Here is a 19,469-nt window from a genome sequence, read left to right on the forward strand (position 1 = left end):
TCTTTTCCTTCATTACCAAAGGGTTAGTAGAAGGGTCTGTGATCATAATTTTTGTTTTGTTCTGTCAAAGTGTTTCCTGGGTGTTTCTTTGAGTTATTGTAACCACAGAATGGTAAATAACATGTTCATGAAATCACAGTAAATTCCGCGAATGTGTTGTAGTTGGTAAGGTCATAGGTGTGTACTAATGAAGAAGCAGCAAAACGGCCAACTCAGCTAATTCCATGTGCACTGTGTCACCTTATGTTTCCAAAAAAAGGATCAAAAACTAACATTAAGCAAACAATCTCTTTTCCCTTTTCCTCAGGTAAACACTATGGAGTCTACAGCTGCGAGGGCTGCAAAGGTTTCTTCAAAAGGACTGTCCGCAAAGACCTGACCTACACCTGTCGTGACAACAAAGACTGTGTCATTGATAAACGCCAGAGGAACCGCTGTCAGTACTGTCGCTACCAGAAGTGTTTAGCCATGGGCATGAAGAGAGAAGGTACAGCACATACCGTTGAGGATAATGTCTCACTTTCCTATTTCCTTATCTTTATTAATCTTCCTTTTAAAAGGCTCAATTTTGGGGAAGTGAGTAGCCGAGGAGTACATTCAGAAGTCCATATGATATGTATTTTTGGCATTTCTGTGAGTAGAAATATACTGAATTTTGAGATTCCAGAATTTTGAGGTATTCTGAATTTGGTTTGCACTCAAACTGCTGGTGCGTTTGACACTGGTGCAGAAACAGTATCGGAGTCATTACTTGAAATGAAAGTGCAGTACATAACTGTTGCATTATTCAATATATCAGTTTCACATTACTCATCAGTAATGTGTTAACAATATAACTTAAGCTACACCAAAACAAATCCCTATTCTAATAAGGACACACATACGATCTTTCTTTCAGTATTTATGTATGAACACAAAGCTGAAAAACAGCCCAAAGACACTTCAAAGCAATTGCCACAGCGATTCTACTTTAATTCTATAATGCACAGGCTGAAAAGGAAGCTGCAGCGCTGCAAGCGTGACTGCTCATCACTGCCTTTGTTACCTGTTGAAGTCTAGGGCCTGACTGCTGGGCTGGGGCCAGCACACATATCTGGGCTTTAGCTTTGCGTTAGCATGCTGGCTGTGCAGATTTTTGCAAAGAGCCGAAGTTATGTTAGTAGTACAAAGCTGTTGTTTGTTTCCTGGATGCAGTAATGTCCATCTTCCACTTCACCATTTTTCTGCTTCTAGCACGCAAACTGAAATGATCTGATTGTAGCACAAGTTCACAGGAAAAAAAGAAAGTTTGTTTGATGTTTTATGTTTCCGCCTTTCTATCTGCCTCCCATGTAGATAGCTGAAGAACTTTTAGTAACAATGTCATTTTAACTTTAATCTAATGATAGAATTTAGTACAAGAGCACGTTACATTACTATGTTACTGAAGAATGTGATTTCATTATATACATTACTTTGGAATGCATTACACCCAACACTGCACACAAATACTCATTTAAAGCTACGACTTCATTAACGACAGAGCTTTCAAAATACCCTAGAAGTTGACATAAAATACTTTGACATGTCAAATGTAATCCTTCCTTTTCTTTGCAAAGTTTCCACTTCTTATAGGCCAAAGAAAACAAAAAACAGAATACTTTGATAAACTTGGCAAGTGATGCAGAGCTGCAAAGACCAACTGTATCTCACCCAGCAAGCGATGTCAAGGGTAACTGACGTCATATGTTAGAGACGCATCAAATTTTTAGAAAACCCGGCATCTCAAATGAGAGAATTTTCTGCTTGCAGCATTAGTTTTTTAGAATGCATTCATCTGTTCAGCGCCATGAATCAAACATGGCTGTGCGTGGAAACCAAATGAGGGTTTGTGAGAGCAGGCAATCCACACGGAGACTTCAGCAATGTAGACTGAAGAAAAACATTCTCGGTTAAACTATGAAACTATGCGAGTTTATGTTTCCTGTATTTCCTGGAATCCTTTTTTGTCTTTTTCTCCTTCTAATGATTTTTGGAAATTTACATGTGGTGTGGGGAACAGCTTACCTAGTTATTGTAAGCCACCTCATTTTTCACACAGTGCAAAAGATGGATGCTGTACTTATGTTGCAAGATATGTGAAGTTTAATACTCCAACTGAGTACTCCAACTGGATGATGTCTTGTAATTGCACAGCACGATGAAAAATTTGCACCACATTCCTAAAGTTATAAGCTGCTGATGGTGTGCACATAATGCTGTCCTTTTGGAAGACATTCAAAGATTCGATCAGCCACATGGGACGAAATATAGGGCCTATTATTCGAACCCAGTTTAAGATCATTATTCAATTTCTACCATTATTCAGTCATTTTTCAGTGTTAATGTTATTTTAAAAGGAAACCATTACCTACACATAAATAGATATTTATTTTACTGGGACTGCAGACTTTGACCAGAGACTTTGAGCTTTAATTCAAAAGGTTTAACAGAAGTTTTCTTTTACCTGTTTAGGAATTACACTTATTTTTTTCCATAGTCTCCCATTTTCAGAGGCTATTAACATGGACTGGGTCTGTGCAAATGCAAATCCCATCTTTCTTGAAAACAGAATCTTCAGCTCCATCTCCTTTTTTCTTCTAAATCAGACGTTGGTCTTTAAGACTAAAAGATTTAAACGTCTGCAGTCAATCTTTGTCGGGGTTACGGCATAACCGACGTAAGTAGCTAACGCCGTTGCCATCATTCATGCTTCATTTCCGTGGTGTTAATTGCCTTGTGGTCGAGCCCCAGTGCTTTATATGTGGTGCCAGCCACCATAGAAACAAATAAACTCACAAGACTTTTTTTCCCACCCTCTTGGGTGCCAATTCTTTGTTGTTGTTGATTTTTTTGAAGCAAACATGATTTTCCACTTCTTTGTACTTCCAATAATTTTGGCAATTTCCCTCCAGGGATTTGCTGACATCTGTGAGTTCTTATATAAGGCAGGGATTATTAATCTCTCTGATCCTTTCAATAATGACAGTAAAAACACTGACAGAAGTGCATAGAAGGACTCCATAGTACTGAACAGGTGAATCACAGTCACATGGTAGTTGTTGCTGTTATAGCACACAATGAAATGAAGACTATCAAGTTCTGAATTGGAGCAAGAAACAGATGTGCTGCGCATAGAGTTTCTAGCTATTTCTCATTTTTAACCCTCATCCCTTGTCGGGCTTTTAATATTCACATCACACAAACATAATTACAACACTTAATTATTCAATTTCACGTGACTATCTGGTGTCGTTGTGTTTGGATAATAATTACCTTTTACTTCCAAGTATTAAATAGAAAACCACCCCAAACAAATACATAATACAACTTAGAGAAACACTGACTCTTCAGTTCTCATTGAGATTCTGGGATTCGGTTGCACTTCAAACCAATGGATTTTTTGGCTGCAGGTTTTAACCTGACTTATCTTGACTTTGGGGTGAACCTGGGTACTCTGGGTTCGGCTTTATTGCCCGTAATCGTCCTTGTTCAAAGGAGAATCATTTTGATGATCCGTTTGTGTGCTACACTTTATTCCCTCTGTTTTACCAGTTCTCAACTTTGCCTTTTTTTGCATTTCTTTTTCAGAAATGGATTAATGGCACATCTTGAAACATGTGTCTGCTGCATACTGCCAAACCTCACCCATGCACTTGTTTTTATATCAAGTTCTCATGTCATCTTCAGCTTCTTTTTTTTTTTTTTTAAATATGGCTATATTGGCTCAAAGCAGTTCAAGAAACCCAGCAACACAACGTGAACACTGAATTGACAGATAGCTTTTGTAATTCATTATGGAGCAGCACAGTAAAGCGTCTCCAGGGAAAGCTCACAGTGGGGTTGAAAGTGGTTCTGTTGTCTGAGGGGAGAAAAACATTCTGTGAGGTGTGAATTTTAACACACCATCTAGGTGTTAGAAATATTAGCCCTTTCAGCAGTGCTGTTAAGCACTCTTTTGCACGTTGAACAAGCCAGTTACTGCCTTTCTTCATCAAGGCAACCATGTTTACTGAAAAGAGTGCATAGATTACACTACTTGATGCTTGGAGATGGCTAAGAGATCTAAGGATGCAAAAACAGCAGCATGTGTTAACCAGGTGTCTGTGGGTGGTTACTGAAGAAAACACAGTTAATGAGGAGAATAGGTTTCTTCTTTTCATTGGTATGTTTTGGAGGATATTCTATCTAAGGCCATTTTTTCCTGACCTTTACTTGGCCTCCCATCTCCTCTCTCTTGTTTTTATTTATGTCATTGTTGGGCTCTTTATTCCTTTCAAGGATATTATCATTTACTGCCTTCTGCCTCACTTGCAATGCTGCCTAAGCCTCCCCATGCAGCCCGGGGGGCTGTGGTTGGAGAACATGGCAACAGTAGCCCAAAAGGCTGAGCGAATCCACAGAAAAACAGGATTAAATGAATTTATGCTCTCCCAGTCAGGAGAGTAGAGGAGGAGGAGGGGAGAATAAAGCTAACATGATTTCAGCCCTCCTCACCTCTCCCTGACTCCAACACAAGTATTCTACCCTTGAGCTGACCTCCACTGCCAGACAGCAGTTCCTCTAAAGTGGGGCCCCTTTCCCTCTCCTCCTCTAACAACCCCTGCTTTCCTTTCCCCCCCACAACAAGACCACGGCCTCTCTGATTCGGGACTTGGAATAGAAACCAGAGTAAGGGAAACTCAAGAAGACAGATCTTCAGTCAGATCTGAAACCCCATTGTGTGCGATAGTGTGTGTGTGTGTGTGTGTGTGTGTGTGTGTGTGTGTGTGTGTGTGTGTGTGTGTGTGTGTGTGTGTGTGTGTGTGTGTGTGTGTGTGTGTGTGTGTGTGTGGCAGTGCAGCTCTCCAGGTGTGTGTATATAAACCTGCATGCTGACTTTAAATTTCCAACAGCCCTTTATCACAAAACACATTATGTCAAGAGCTTTTTATTAATCCATGGCTGGAAGAAAAACATGTAAAAAAAAAAAAAAAGCCACAGTACTTTTTTCGGTGGTGTTTTGAATTAAGTGAATTACAGCCCTTTGAAAAGACGGAAAACACACAGACATGCGTCTTTTTCATTCTCACTTGAGGGTGGAGGTGCGGTTTCTCTTGCCTCGGCCGCAGTGAGTCTCTGTGTCTGCTCGGCACACAAACCATTTCCTGTGTCTGCTTGCCAAGCCAATCGGATGACAGAACCAGCACGGTTGCGTTTGAATGTGTTTTTAGACACGATAAAGTCTTCACTGATTTGTGCTGAGACTTTTTTTTTTTTTTTAGATGTTCTGGCTTCCATTCATGGTGTAACAAAAGAGTGACAGGCCAAATGTTATTTATTTATCTAGAAATGATCTGTGTATGTCAGTGAGCACTGCGTAAAGAAGACTTATCTTTGATAAGGAAACTGGAAGATGTCCTTGGACATTTCCATGCTGCTTTGTTGTACATAATGCAGACCCAAGGTCTTTCTGTTTTCCATCCTCACTGCTGAAGCAATTATTGATGATTAAACTCTCTCGGCTATGTTTTTGCTGGCATTGTACATTCGGAGTTATGAACTATTCAGTTGCTTACCAAGATGCACTTAATGTCGAACACTAAATTACAGACTCAGGCAAGCACGAGCAGCCATGAACAAGCACCAGATATGTATTTAGTTCACTACCGATGTAGAGCCGAGTGTGGACAATTATTCCACACTCACAAACGCAGCAAGAATTCAAGTAATTAATCAAAGGGGAAGATTCAGCACTGAAAACAGACTCAGGCTAGATGTTTGTTCACTAGTTGCAGGACTTGCAGTGCACAGTTTATTTATCACATTGAACCAAACTGTGAATGTGAACCAAAACAGCTGCTAAGCTTCACAGTCAAAACCCTATTAGCTTGCATTTTTCTTTCTTTCAAAGTGTGTTTTTGATCACATACTGACCTTGTAAAACAGCAGTAGTGACCGAAACCAGTTTTGTTACATGCAGCCGTTCAGGAGGAGCGCCAGCGAGCCAAGGAGAAAAATGAGAATGAGGTAGAGTCTACCAGCTGCGCCAACGAGGACATGCCCGTGGAGAAGATCCTGGAAGCCGAGGAAGCAGTAGAACCTAAAACCGAGACCTACATCGAGACCAACCTCGGTGTGCCATCAAACTCGGTGAGTTTTTTTGTGTAATGCAGATTCAGATTATATGATTTTTATGTTTATATTTACACTCATAGGCGCACACACAGTGATTTATCTAGACTTACTTTGGATGGTGGGTCAGTTTTTCCACCTATTTAGTTCCCTCCATTTGATACCGTGGTTACTGCTTTGAGTTCTTTTCTCGTTCTCAGTATTTTACTCACTTGACAGGATGATTATCTGTCAACTGTTTCATCTTGGCTGGCTTCACAGCTTCAGTCACGATCACCTGAAGACATTCAGTATTCCAATGGTGTTCTCAAGAAAACCAAACTCATCCAACTCATTCAAATATCCAGACTGAATAATCTCTCAGTTTAACTGGTTTGGGTTCATCGCAACTTGAGGATGTGAACTTATTCAAATATTTCTCCTTCCTCACCGATTAAACCTTTATCATGCTTTCCATGTCTGTGAGTCTGCTCGGTTCCACTTGTGTCCAAGTGCCAGAAATTTGATCATCGGACGTGACCGTGAGGGTCCGTACGGACTTCCGAGTGCCCGTCTATTTTTTGTGACCTGATGGACTTTTCTGCAGAGAATTTAGTTTACAGCTATGCATGTGCTCCAGTCGGTGGACTTCAAAGAAATATAACAAATATAACTACCGTACTCTACCGTTTCCAGCTATCTGCGTCCATGCCAGCAATGGAATATAATCAACGCATTATCCAAACTAAGCAGTAGCAGGAGGAAGGGTTTGTTGCAGTCTGGCTAAAGTGAGTGAGTTCATGAAAGATTGATGTGTCACAATCATATCAGAGTTTCTCTTGGTCCAAAGCCAACTTGTGTGTGTTAATGGACACCATAGGCTTGTTTTCTTTGAATAAGCGAGACCCATCCAGTCGTGCACTGTTTAATGATATAATACATTTTTCTAATTCATTTAAGTTAAAATAACTGGCAATTTTTATTGAAATTGTCACTTTAAGAATAACAATACTGTGAATGCTTTTCAGCATTCACACTAATTAGTGATATGCACCATTGTTATACCGGTGGTACTAGTCATACTTAACTATTAATTTCTGATTAGCTGGAAATTAGTTGTCAATAAAAATGCCTTAGCATTAAGCACAGGTTGATTCATTTCTAGATCTCCTCTACTGTTTAAATTATTGTCAAAATGTCTTTTTTATTGCATTTATTGCTTAACACTATTGTTTTCAACATCTTGACTGGAAGCTTGAAAAACACAACATCTGTGTTCTGACTTCTTTCTTTCTTTTGTCATTTTCTTAAATGTGAAAGCTTCCCAACAGCTTTCACTAGGAGCTCCTAGGTATTGGACAGTAAATACAATGAATCTCAGTTAAAAGGCAACTTAAAATCTCTGCATATGCATGCTAAATACTAAATGTAGTGGTTTGCAGTTAGTATAAAAGAGCTGTTCACTTTTAGATTTATGGCTTATGAGTTATATTTTAGAAATTTATGCTTCAAAAGACTCACTGGAGCTGCTCCACCATTGTCCACAAGTTGTTTTAATTCTTTCCATGTGTGAGTGCTTCATGTATTTCAGTTCTGCAGTGAAGGGTGCCAAACATATAAGTCAAGTCAGATTTGCCTGCATGTGGATATGCTTGCTGTAGTAATGTTTCACATCAACCATGTTTCAGATAAATTACACATTTTAGTTCCCTGTTTTTTAAAGCTTGCGGCTGTTTTTCTCATCTACCTGCTGCCTGATGGTAGACATGTTACTGAATATCAAATATAAATACCTTTGTTATCTCCTTCGGGGCTTTTTAGGTTACCACTTGTGGACTCAGGAACTAGCTTACCTGGTCTATTAGCTCCTTCACTCAGCTGTGTGTTTCCTCATATATGCCCCTTAGTATCAGCTGGGCACTGTGGGCTGTCTTTGACACAGTGGCGACTAGGAGTGATGAATAATGCAACAGGCAGACTGTTCCTGAAAGCATACCACAAAGCCTCAGCTTTCTCAGGAATTCTGCTGGGAAACATGGGAAACAGAGGAGCTGTGCAGAAGCCTACCAAAGGAGGCGGGGAGGGGGGAGAGATGGGAGAGTGAGACTGAATGAGGGAGGGAGAGAGAGGGGACTTCTTCTGGGATTCATCTGCTTCGGGGGAAGGAAATGTCTTGTGAAGTAAAGGTAGAAATGTGAAGGCTGTTATGTGAGTAAATGGGAGCTATTTTCGGGGGGCCAGATGGAAATGTAGGAGATGAGCGTTGGCATTATAGGGAGAGGAAGGAGGAGTAGGGATTCATGGGGGAGCGGCTAGCAGCTCAGACATACTAATGCACTGAGTGTTTGGGCTCTGCCACGCTGGGTCTCTCGATGCCCGCTGCCTGCCCAACACCAAGAGGAAGATTTCTAAGGGCCTCCACAACAGATTAGAAAACCGCAATGAAAGTGTTTAAAGGCTTGTTTTAAATGTATTCTTTGCCAACTCCTGAGCAAAATCATATTGGAAATCATATGAATATGCTGAAAATAGTTTTAAAAATTAAATGTAATGCACTACACCGATGAATGTATCAAAGGCAATTTGGGATTCAGTATTCTGCCCGAGGACACTTTGGTCATGTGAAGTGAAGGAGCTGGAGATATCTGCCTGTTAAATACACAAATATTCAGGGTCATCAAGGGTCAAGAGCTTTTTGGTTTCTTTTTGTTGTCTGTTTGTAGCCAAAGTTTAATCGATGCATGGAAATAAATAAAATAAATGTCTGCATTGAAAGCAAGACAGAGGAAAGGTATTTATCGAAATATAATCTCACGAATATTAGCTATTGTTAGAGATTTAAATATTTATCAACTGAATCTTCTCTCATGAGCAGTGAGTAGCTAATGGAATAGAGAGTCCAATATCCTCACGCTGGAAGCCGTGAAAAATCCCCACTGCCCCCAGAGGCAAAGTCATCATACTAGTCAATGGGCTTAGCAAAAAGATAAAGTGTAACAGAGTCTAACAAGGCTAAACACTGTTGCCAGAAGAATAAACAGAAGTTGTTCTTTAATTATCTTCAACCATAAAAAATCTTTCATAATGTTAGCTGTGTTTGCACTTAATGTTACCAAGCTACTGTAAGATATATGTGAATATATATATAAAAGTGGTACAGGGCTTCTTCATGATGATGAAAGCAGCGGAAAACCTCACAAAGGTGAACTGGATTCCAGGCTATTGGTAGGAGATGCCCAGCAACAATTGGTGTCACTCAGTTTGTCCACCAACCAAGTATTGGTAGCCTGGGCTGTGGTGGGCATTTAAAATTCTTAGCCACTACTGTATATAAACCCTAAACCAGGACATTAAGTATAGCTGGATATGACGAGGAATAAAAAATGAAATATAATTTTGTTTTTTGATTTGAGTGAGCGGATCCTTTAATTGAAGTGAAGCCTGCAATGTTGGCAGAGGCTTGGCATGCATTCTGTCCTGACCACAAGGACTCCTCTGCTATCCAAATGCTGTTCCCCTGCCTCCCCCCTACCAGGTCTCCATTGAGAACCAGTGCTCCATGTTGTAATTAATCACATGACCTGGGTCATGAGTGTACACCATGAATAGGCCACCGCCACTGTCTAATGGTCGGGGTCTGGCCAAGCTGAATAAGGTGTGTTTATCTCATGCTGACCTAGAACAGGAGTTAAACAGTCGTTAGTAATATGCCTTTAGTCAGTGAGAGAGAGGTCTTCTTCTAAGTAGGAAGGGCAGAGGGGAAAATGTTATCATTCACTAATCCTTAGGGTTTACTTCCATTTTATACATCCCATTTTCTTTCTTTTTTGTGTTATTTCTTGCTGTTATTTCTACTATATTTGAATTACTTTATGGAGAATTTTAATAAAAGGTCTTATCTTTCTGTTAACTGTAATTATGACATATGAAGAAAGGCTTTTTTTGTTGTTGTTTGTTTTTTTTTTTAAATCTAAAAAGTGGGACACTTGAGTAATTCATTTTTATCCTGATCTGTGTGAGTACCCAATTTTCTCTCTGTTGTCACTCTAGTACAGTGTGGTTCAAGCACAATAATGAAAGACTGAAGAGCAAATCTTTTGTCTCCCCATGAAAATTTCATAGGGAAGAATGCAAGTTGCTAATCGACCGCAGCAGTGGAAGGGTGTCTTGCTAGAAACACTTTGATTTGCCTGGATTGCAGACAGTTTTGTTTGTGGCAGACGTATAAAAAAATGCCTAAATAAGCTACCCCCCCCCCCCAAAAAAAACAAAAAACAAAAACAAAACCCAAAACAAAAAAACAGTAAATGTCCGTTTATGACCTTACTCTCTGTGTCAGGTGGGTTTTTTGGTGTTCTTGCTGTTTTTCCTCCACATTTTTTGCCACTAATCTCCAAATTAAAAGAAAAAGTAGTCTTTCTACCTAACCTGTGAGATATATTTTTTTTTATAACTGTAGAGGTTATCCTTTCATGGGTCAGGGGCTGATAACATCCTAAAGTCCACTCTTTGGCTTGAACAGTAAGTACAGTAGATGTAATGCTGTACTTAGATGAATTGTTTGAGGAAGTTGTAAGCCCCTCTCCTCGTCATCTTCACAGACGGTGACAAAGAAACCAGGTCAGTCTAAACACAGCTAAGATAGCCATGCAACATTCATAAGGTTTGCCATGTTTAACGAGAACCCTGGGACTTGTATTCTTACGGGGAGCGGTGGCTCAATTGTGGCGCACGCTGAAGCCCCCTGTGGTTTTTATTTGTTTTTTGGGGGGCTGTGCCCTTTGGAATGAATTAACCGGATCTGTTTATGTTTTGGGGAGGAAGCGCAGTTCACGAAAACTGTCGTACTGAGCTGCGGCGTCCACATCTCCCACGGAGATCAGATGCTGAAATATTCATAAGGTGCCTGTTTTCTTTCTCTCCCTGAAGAAAAAAAAACAAGATGACTTACAGTTTTCAAAACAGTGTAGGCTTTGTGTCTGGTTTAAGTTTTTCAGATTTGAGCTGCGTATTTGTGATGCTCTGCAGTCAGTGTGTTAGTTTCACACCGCAGGGAGGGAATGTAGTGGAGAGGATGGGATAGTCTTTGCCCTGTGTTTTATAAAAGGAGAATGTGAGTGAAGAGATATTTTCTGCTTCATCTTGAGCTAATCTCCTCTGGAGAGCTGCAGTTGATGTCAGGATCCTCCTAGCTTTTAGCATCGATCTGTGGGATTTGGAGGAGAAGTTGGGGAGAAGTTGCTAACTGTTTTTGTCAGAGGGCGAGTTCATGTGGAGCTACTTAGAATTTAGGGATGCTGACTTGATTTAAAATTATGCACAAAAGCATGTTCACAAAGCCTTTGTTTACACACACGCATATCAAGAGTAGCATGTGTACTCTTGGGATGGCTGTGAATTACTTGTCAGAGAATGGCAGTATTGTTGTGGATTTTTTTAACCCAAAGCCCAGATGGAGTTACAGTTTACTGAGTTAGTCATGGAGCATGTATGCATTGCATTAGTATTCTACCGCTACTCCCCAAGGGTCAAAGAACAATACTTTTGAATCAAATGTGACAGGACAGTTAAGGAGAACAAGTCCTTGTCTTTGCAATTTTGCATTCATTGCATGCAGAAGTTGTCTTCTTCTATAAAGAACACACTTATCATTAGATATACATTAGCAGATAAGGATCAAATCTGGCTTTGTTTTCACCTCAACTTCAGTTTGTATGTTAAAAAAAAAAGCTCTAAATAAAAGACATGCATTTATTTAGGCTCATACCATTATTTTGTTGACTAAAGCTAAAAAGGTGCACACATTCTTTTCCCTTTCATTTTTTTGGTGAGCGGGAAACGTTTGTTTTCAGGAATTACATTTTGTATGCTGCGTTGTCTATCAATGGACAAGTTTTTTTTTGCTCTTGGTGCAGCTATGACAACTTCTATAAAAGCAATTTTGGCAGTTTGCCGGTCTGGAGCTTTCAGGTGCGTGTTAACACAATACCACAGTCTTCCCAGTGGGGAGCAGACGTCCCAGCAAAATCACCCCAAGGGCAGATGATGCACTGCACAAAGATCTCAGACAGGCCTCAGTTAGCGTGCTAAATGTTGAAGTTCATAACAAAAGACCGAACAAGTATGGCCTCTTCACTCTTCAAAGAACATGACAGAATGGCTTAGGTCCGTGAGGTTGCAACTGAACAAACCTCGAGATGAAAACCCCAAGCAATGCCATTTGGACAGAGTGTTTGGCCATAATGCACGGCATCACATTTGGTGAAAACCAAACACAACACCTCATACCAACTGTCAAGAAAAGAAGTGGAGGCATGATGATTTGACCTGGGGACCTTTCTGTCCTTGGGTCAACGATGAACTCACGATGAAATGTGAGGCCATTTGTCTGACTGCTAGAGCTTCCGGTTATGTGACCAAAATTTGGTCGTATATAACTGGCCAGCAACAAGACCACAACAGATTGGCTGAAAAAAAATATTTCAATTGTTGCATTGGCCCACAAATCTGTGGAAATATCAACTCAACTGAAATATTGTGGTGGGACCTAAAGAGAGCTGTGCATAAACAAATGCTCTTAATGAACTGCAGCAACGTAGTGAAGAAAGGCAAGGCAAGGCAAGTTTATTTGTATAGCACAATTCAACAACAAGGTGATTCAAAGTGCTTTACAGAGACATTAGAAACAAGAACAAATAAAAAGCATGATTTAAAATTGATTAAAACAAGCAAATAAACTAACTAACTAATTAACAAACAAACAAACAACAGTATATAAAATCAAAACAGATAAAATCAGAACAGTAGATAAAATCAGTAGTTAAATGTAAGTTTTGAAATTTAAGCTTAAAGTGTGGATTTGGTGCTTTAATTCAAATGCAGCTGAGAACAGGTGAGTCTTCAACCTGGATTTAAATCAACTGAGTGTTTCAGCTGATCTGAGGCTTTCTGGGAGTTTGTTCCAGATATAAGGAGCATAAAAGCTGAATGCAGCTTCTCCGTGTCTGGTTCTGACTCTGGGAACTGATAAAAGACCGGATCCAGATGACCTGAGGGATCTGGATGGTTCATACTGGGTCAGGAGGTCACTGATGTATTTTGGTCCTAAACCATTCAGAGCTTTATAGGCCAGCATCAGAACTTTAAAGTCTATCCTCTGACGGACAGGCAGCCAGTGTAAGGACCTCAGAGCTGGACTGATGTGGTCCACTTTTTTGGTCTTAGTGAGGACTCGAGCAGCAGAGTTCTGAATGAGCTGTAGTTGTCTGACTGATTTTTTAGGTAGACCTGTAAAGATGCTGTTACAGTAATCAAGCCTACTAAAGATGAATGCATGGACTAGTTTTTCCAGGTCCTGTTGAGACATCAGATCTTTTATCCTTGATATATTCTTGAGGTGATAGTAAGCTGACTTTGTTATTGTCTTAATGTGTTTTTCTAAGTTTAGGTCTGCATCCATCACTACACCCAAATTTCTCGCCTGGTTTGTGGTTTTTAGATGTATAGATTGAAGTTCTCTGGTGACCTGTAATCGTTTTTCTTTGGCGCCAAAGACTATTACCTCAGTTTTGTTTTTGTTTAGCTGGAGAAAATTGTGGCACAACCAGTCATTGATTTCCTCAATGCATTTACCAAGAGCCTGTACAGGGCCTCGGTCTCCTGGTGACATTGTGATATATATTTGTGTGTCATCTGCATAGCTGTGATAGTTTATTTTGTTGTTGTTTATAATCTGTGCCAGTGGGAGCATGTAGATGTTAAACAGAAGGGGTCCCAAGATGGAACCTTGGGGAACTCCACATGTGATACTTGTCTGCTCAGATGTGAAGTTACCTATTGATACAAAGTATTTCCTGTTTTCTACGTATGTTTTGAACCAGTTTAGTACAGTTCCTGAAAGACCTGTCCAGTTCTCCAGTCGTTTGAGTAATATGTTGTGGTCAACTGTATCAAATGCTGCACTGAGATCCAGTAAAACTAAGACTGACATTTTTCCACTGTCTGTATTCAGACATATGTCATTAAACACTTTGGTCAGAGCGGTTTCAGTGCTGTGATTCTGTCTAAAACCTGACTGGAAGGCATCGTAGCAATTATTCTGTTTTAAGAAGTAACTGAGCTGTTGAGAAACTGCTTTTTCAATGATCTTACTTAAAAACGGGAGATTTGAAAGGACCCAAATTCATCCACGATGATGTTGAGAGGTGTTACTTGAAGTCATTTCTGCCAAATGTGGTTATCAGCATAATTACACAATCATTATTAGAAGCACTACTGTGAGCACATTGGTTTACCTTTTTACAAAGCCGTTCCTGGTGCTGTGATAAAGTCCTCTTTGAGCTCCTAACCACTTGCTCTGTAGTAAAGTGTCAGTGGAGCCTCTCAAGGGCCTCTTGAGCTCTACTAGCTGTCAGAGAGGCTGATTTGTGTTTTGGCTAAAAGGTCCCCAAAGAAAGAGTCAGCTCAGCGAAAGTTGTTTTTTCACTGACAGCTCTCTGCAGGTATTTCCTCCACAAGCTGAGACAGAATCACTGTTTGTTTTTTCACCGTACCTCTTTAGAAGATATTATTCACGGCGGGCACTCATGTTGGTGTTAGTGTGTGTGTGATTACGTAGTTATAGGTACTGTGCCATGAAAAAAGCCCCTTACTGATTTCTTATTTTTTTTGCACTTTTGTCACAGTTACATGTTTCAGATCATAACACAAATTTTAATATTAGACAAAGATATACTGAGTAAATACAAATGGAGTTTTAAAATCAATATTTTAAATTTACTAACCCTTTAAAACCTGAACCATGAAATAACTGCCAGAAATCTATAGAAAATCTCTCTACATAAATATATATAAAAAAATATTTGATATATCAAATTTTAATCTGCATATGTATGAGTTTTAATTTGTATTACATTTGCTACATTAGCCATATTTTTGCAATTTAGTCATTAAAAATGTGTTAAAAAATGTGTTATGCCAATTATATTTTATAGGGTTAAAAAAGTCACGCTGATGATATAGAAGTCTCAAAAACTCACAAAAACACATGCATCAAATACGATACGCTTGGCTTTAAAAGGTTAAGGAAATCGAAACCTTCCTTGCACCATGTGAAAAAGTAATTGCCCCCTAAACCCTAATACCTGGTTGTACCACCATTGGTAGCAAGTGTGAGAAATATGCAAAAGAACTAAAAAATCAGGAAGGGTGGGGAAATACGTTGTCATAGCACTGTAGCTCAATTATGCCCTAGCACAAGGCTCTCAGCCAAAAGACACAAAGCTGTAGCTTGCCTCCACCAGTGTATGAATGTGAGAGTGAATGAATAGTGGTATTGTAAAGCGCTTTGGGTGCCTTGAAAAGCACTATATAAATCCAATCCATTATTATTATTATTATTATTATTAAGCTAACATTTCAATCTTATTTAATTCACACTGTAGTTGATTTTCTGACTTATTTTAACCTGTTCTATCTTTGTCTCTCGTCCCCTGCAGCCCAACGACCCAGTGACAAATATCTGTCAAGCAGCTGACAAACAACTTTTTACCCTGGTTGAGTGGGCTAAAAGAATCCCCCACTTCTCTGAGCTGCCGCTGGACGACCAGGTCATCCTTCTACGAGCAGGTCTGTCGAGCTGACTTAAGTATTTTGCATGATCTAACCAGCAAACAATTTGCAGTGATTGGCAGTGATGATATATAATTAACAGGATATGGGTTGGAATCAATGGTCATTGTTATATGAATAAATTGAATCAAATTTGCTGGTTCAACAAACCACTGATTACTCAGTGTAAGATGTATTGTATTATGCCCACTGACTGTGTATTAAAAAGGCAAGTAATTGCTGCTGTTTAAAATAACAAGGATTAAACAAAAATAAAAATAAAAATAACAGAATCACAGGACATTGTTTTCATTGTTAAATAAGTCACATTTGTAGATACAACAGATGCCCATGAACATTAATAATATAGTCAGAAAAAAAGAGAACACTGGATACCTCTCGGTCATGTGACTGATGCAAGAGACAGACCCAGAGTCTCTTCATGCATCTGCTGTATGAGGAAAAGCAAGCATCACAGAAGCAGCGATGTAAAACGGAGAGTGAATCATCTGTCACTTCTGCTACAGTCACTAACGTCACATGCAGGAAGGTCTTTTGGGTTCTCCCAACACATTGCCCTTGTTGCTTGCTTGTCACTCTAAATTACACCATTATTTTCTAAATCCTCCTCCAGGAAAAAAAAATGCTATAACGCACCCATCCCTTACCCTAAAAAAACAAATAAAATAAATAAATCCTCCCATCATTCTTATCCTTTGCACATATAAAAAGATGGAAAGACTTCAGCAAAGCGGGGAGAGAGACATTATTCGGCAACGCTCGTCTCTGCTCTCAGGTTTTCTATAAATAACCGCTTTAGTTCTGCTGTATCACAGATAAAAGCATCCCGGCTCCGCTCATACCCAACTCAACTCTGGGGAGAAGAGGCGGGTGTTGCCAGGCAGAACAGTTAAAGGAGCCCTGTCACTCAAACGGCAGCGTCTTGTGTCTTCGGCGCTCCGTGTCGAGCCCCCTGCTTTGGCGCATCAAGCCTGTTGTCTTTATTGCGATGGCAGGCGCAGTTCATCCCGTTTACACGCTTGTCTCTTTAGAAAGCATGATTCAAATGTCTTAGTAATAACCTGATGCCTGTGCTTGAGAAAGCTGCATGCTTTTAGTGCGCAGCTTAATTGATTCATTGGAATTCCCTCCTTTGTTGTCAGTTTCATTTTGCTCGAATGCTGTGTGAACTTTTGTACTGGGGATTTCGGAGAGTGTGAGTGGTTTTATTTCTCATACTTTTTTCTCAGTCCCTCTCCTCATCTCTTTCTCAGGTTGGAACGAGCTCCTCATTGCATCATTTTCGCACCGCTCGATAGCGGTTAAAGACGGGATTCTGCTGGCAACGGGGCTGCACGTTCACCGCAACAGCGCCCACAGTGCCGGAGTGGGAGCCATCTTTGACAGGTTACTAAATTTTCTTGGACTTAGTGACATCTAAATTCATGTAGAAACTGCACCAAAAACTTTTGTAAATAATATATTAGGTAGCACTTTCTAAAGGTGTGCTCGAGTAGCATGTAATGCAACCTGAAAGTAGTGCTTTGATAATATTGTGATTTATAAAGGTGGCCTATTTTTTAAGTTAATAAAAGTTAAAGAGTTAGAAAAGTATTAGTCTTACCGATACTCATATTTAGTATCAGCCGATATTTTGTTTAACATCAAGGGACACAAAACATTTGTTAAGTGTATTTATTTATTTATTTATAAGTCCTTACTAAGATGTTGTAGAAATTTAAAAATAAACTTGTTTCATTGTTACAAAAACATTTGGATTAGTCCTTTATTCTCTGCCTAACTTTTGTCAGATCAGCTGATTTGGCGGTCTAAACACATTGCATTAGAGAAGTTGTAGAGGGCCCCCTGGTGGACAAACTATGCAGCATCAATCTTGTAACATGGTTAAAGTTAGTTCTCCTGTTTCTTCATATATTTTAAATTTTTTATTTATCGGCTGTTTAAAAATACTGATATCAATATAATGGCAAATGAGTAATATCAGCCAATAATATCGGCTCATCGGTGTATCAGTCTCTCTCCTGATAACACGTTAGCATTAGAAACTCAGACTAAAACTCAGAGCAAAGTCTTTGTCAGCTGTGAAATCCCATGAGGTTTTGATACAGCACAAATATTGCCAATGTGGAATAATAACTGTAACAATTCCAGTGTGTCTTTGTGAGCTGGATGTACACGCTGTTGTGTCGTACAGGCTCCCTTTAATTGGCACTTGGGCAATTTACATCTGTAGTTGTTTTTCTTGGCCTTAATTCATTAATTATACTGCATTTTGTGGCATATTTTCAGTTGCATCTGCAATGCAAAGCAGCACTCTTTCACAGCATTCTTCCATTATGATTTGTTCTTAACATCACTTCCCCCAAAATCCAAACAACGGATGTTGATCCAATTCAAGAGACAAGCTCCTTGCGTTCTGCTGTGCCAGACATTGGATTTTTGTTGTATATTTGTCTTTTAGTCCAACTTCAAGCTTTGTGCTGCAGGGACCAGCTGTGATAGGCAAACACAGACACATGATCAAGTGCTGATTTAGAGAGTGCCTAAATTGCTTTTGCTTTGCGTTTTATATTGGCAGAGTATGCATTTTAAATGTCATAATTGTGGGAAGACAAAATTCTGATCGAGATTAAAATTCTATTAAATGTCCACCCCTTGTAGAATATTTCATGTAACATTGAATCGAAACAATGAAATGTTACACAAAATGGGGAATGCCAAGCAGCACAGGCACAATTGATTGACTCCAATATATAAAATATTTACGCCTGTACACAGCAGGGGTCACACAGAACCTCTCATATCTTATATAGACAATCCATGCACCATAGAGTCACAGCGCAGCTGGATGCAGGAACCACCCTTATGAAAGTTTGTCAAACGTATAAGAAAAATATATCTTACATTTTGTTTGTATTGGTTTGGGATTTTTTGTAAATATATATTTTTTAAACTACGTTACTCTTGAACAGTTCTGGTCATGGATTGTTATTATATTTTGAAAATTAAAAACTGCAAATGAAGCGCATGTTTCCTTGCACAGTTTTGGAGCCAGCAGAGAATTTGCAGCTGCACGTGCTGTCATCAGACTCAGTCAAGCCACAGTCAAACTTTGAGTACTTTCTTTGTGTCTCCCTTCTTGCGCCTCTGATCAGCAGCCTGTGCGCTCAGTCATCAGCGTTCACAGCCACAGGACATATTCCATCTCTTTATTAACTGTGGCAAGCATTAAGATGCAGAGAACTGATAATGTTTCTTTATCTGGTCCACTGTCTCTTCTCCATACAAATGAAGAGACTGATCAACTTAAACGCTTGAGTCCCTTTCCTCTCTCTCTCCCTCTCTGTCTTTTTTTAAGCTCTGTTGTTCCTCCTTAGAGCAAATTGAATTAGAATGAGCTAAGAGCCACAATTGACTTTACTATCTGGGCGCGAGGAGCAGAAAGAAATGGAGTGAGAGGGAAAATAAAGAGTGCCAGGGAGAGGGTGTGACCGAGTCAAAGTGGGGTGAGGAGTTCGAGCGACTCCACACGCCACCACTCCCACCCGTGATGTCACACACAGACAGTGGGAGCACTGGTGTTAGATTACAGCTTGTGTTTACTCTGCGGCTTTCGTTTTATGAAAACCATGTACTAAATATAATTACTTTGCAGGGCTGTAAACTTTTCCACTGATCTAACTGTGCCAGTGTGGGCCCAGAGTAAGCTTGTGTGCATGTTTTTTCAA

General features: G+C 39.7%; 1 protein-coding gene across 8 annotated transcripts in view; it reads left to right on the plus strand.

The window, feature by feature from the left end:
* rxraa (retinoid X receptor, alpha a) overlaps positions 1–19,469 on the plus strand; it is a 107,334-nt gene that overhangs the window by 84,277 nt on the left and 3,588 nt on the right. For 6 of the 8 annotated variants that reach the window (XM_026174287.1, XM_026174286.1, XM_026174288.1 and 3 more), the window contains 4 exons: positions 308–487; positions 5,966–6,150; positions 15,609–15,738; positions 16,995–17,127. In XM_026174287.1, coding sequence (XP_026030072.1) covers positions 308–487; positions 5,966–6,150; positions 15,609–15,738; positions 16,995–17,127 — 628 coding nt within the window. The remainder of the gene's footprint in view (positions 1–307; positions 488–5,965; positions 6,151–15,608; positions 15,739–16,994; positions 17,128–19,469) is intronic. The other 2 variants (XM_026174284.1, XM_026174285.1) reach the window with 1 other exon arrangement.

The sequence above is a fragment of the Astatotilapia calliptera genome, chromosome 7, assembly GCF_900246225.1.
Source record: "Astatotilapia calliptera chromosome 7, fAstCal1.2, whole genome shotgun sequence".
Taxonomy (NCBI): domain Eukaryota; kingdom Metazoa; phylum Chordata; class Actinopteri; order Cichliformes; family Cichlidae; genus Astatotilapia; species Astatotilapia calliptera.